Raw genomic sequence first — 1,246 nt, 5'->3', positions numbered from 1 at the left:
GAAGAAAAAGAAACAGCGAAATGGACCTTCCAGTTCGGATAGTCTGTTATAGTAAAGACAAACTCACTGTTGCGATAATGGATAGAGAGAAAAAGAAAGAGAAACAGACAGACAGACAGACAGACAGACAGACAGACAGACAGACAGACAGACAGACAGACAGACAGACAGACAGACAGAAAAAGAATATTACCGCCTTCAGTTCAGATCTTGATTCCCTGCATAAGCTCAAATAAAAGACATTATCAATACGCTTGAAACAAAGGAAGAAGGTGTAAATCTGTGTATAATTCTACTGTAACTACATGCTGCACAAAACGTCTTTCTTTGTTCAGATCCCGGCTATGCTGGTCTGCATGGCGACCTCCACGACGAGGCATTTGCGCGCCGTAAACAGAGGAGGAACAGAACCACATTTACTCTGCAGCAGGTAAGGCAACTTGCCAGGCGATTGTTTTATTTTGTTTTGTTGTGTTTCGTTTTGCCTCTTTTTTAGGGAAGGAGGGTGTGGTGGTGATGTGGTGTGAGGGGGGGGGGGTATTTTTTCTTCTTTGTTTGGTTTTTGGGGTTTTTTTTTTTTTTTTGCTTTTTTTTTTTTGGGGGGGGGGGTTGTCCGATGAAAGATACCTAGGGGTGTAGACGGACTAACAGAGCAGAAAGGGGTGGGTTTGGCAGCGCACGAGTAAGAGCACATTGCTTCTGCGCACTTTATAAACAAAGTAAAAGGAACTGTTTACTACATATATAGTTGAAAAAACGCATAATTATTTGTGTATTCAATGTACTAGTGAATTTGATATGGGTAACTCGCAAAGTTTTACTTTGATAGCACTTCTCTCTTTTGGTTGAAGCAATACGTTAATAATGACATTCACGTACAACGTTAATCGATTAGTCCCCCCCCCCCTTTTCCCCATTTTTCTACTTTCTTCATTTGAAAGTCTTTACTTTTACTTTTACTTTTATCCGCCGCTTATACCCTTTTGGTTGTCGCGGGAAGAAAGAGACGTCCCTCTGCCACTAGCCGGAGAGTTTGGGTCAGGGGGATGCCGTGGGTGGTTAGTAATTCCCTGACTCCATCTGTTCAGGTCTTTCTCGGTCGCCCTCTAGCCTTGTTGCCATTGAATTAAAAAAAAAATGTAGGCACGTTGTGCTGGATGGCTTTAAAGAAGTAAAATCGGCCCTGATTTAGCGTAACGTTTGAAAATTCTATTTTATTTATAATTTACTTTTTTAAATAAATTCT

General features: G+C 41.1%; 1 protein-coding gene across 1 annotated transcript in view; it reads left to right on the top strand.

Moving 5' to 3' along the window:
• The window catches only part of LOC101851007 (dorsal root ganglia homeobox protein), a gene marked incomplete at its 3' end in the record, with an annotated part of 18,028 nt that extends 17,598 nt beyond the window's left edge, over nt 1-430 (top strand). Inside the window, 1 exon segment of the mRNA XM_013090588.2 lies at nt 336-430. Coding sequence (XP_012946042.1) covers nt 336-430 — 95 coding nt within the window.
• Between the last annotated feature and the right edge of the window lie 816 nt (nt 431-1,246).

Source organism: Aplysia californica, unplaced genomic scaffold (assembly GCF_000002075.1).
Source record: "Aplysia californica isolate F4 #8 unplaced genomic scaffold, AplCal3.0 scaffold01352, whole genome shotgun sequence".
Taxonomy (NCBI): Eukaryota; Metazoa; Mollusca; class Gastropoda; order Aplysiida; family Aplysiidae; genus Aplysia; species Aplysia californica.
This window is presented reverse-complemented; position numbering and strand designations above follow the sequence as displayed.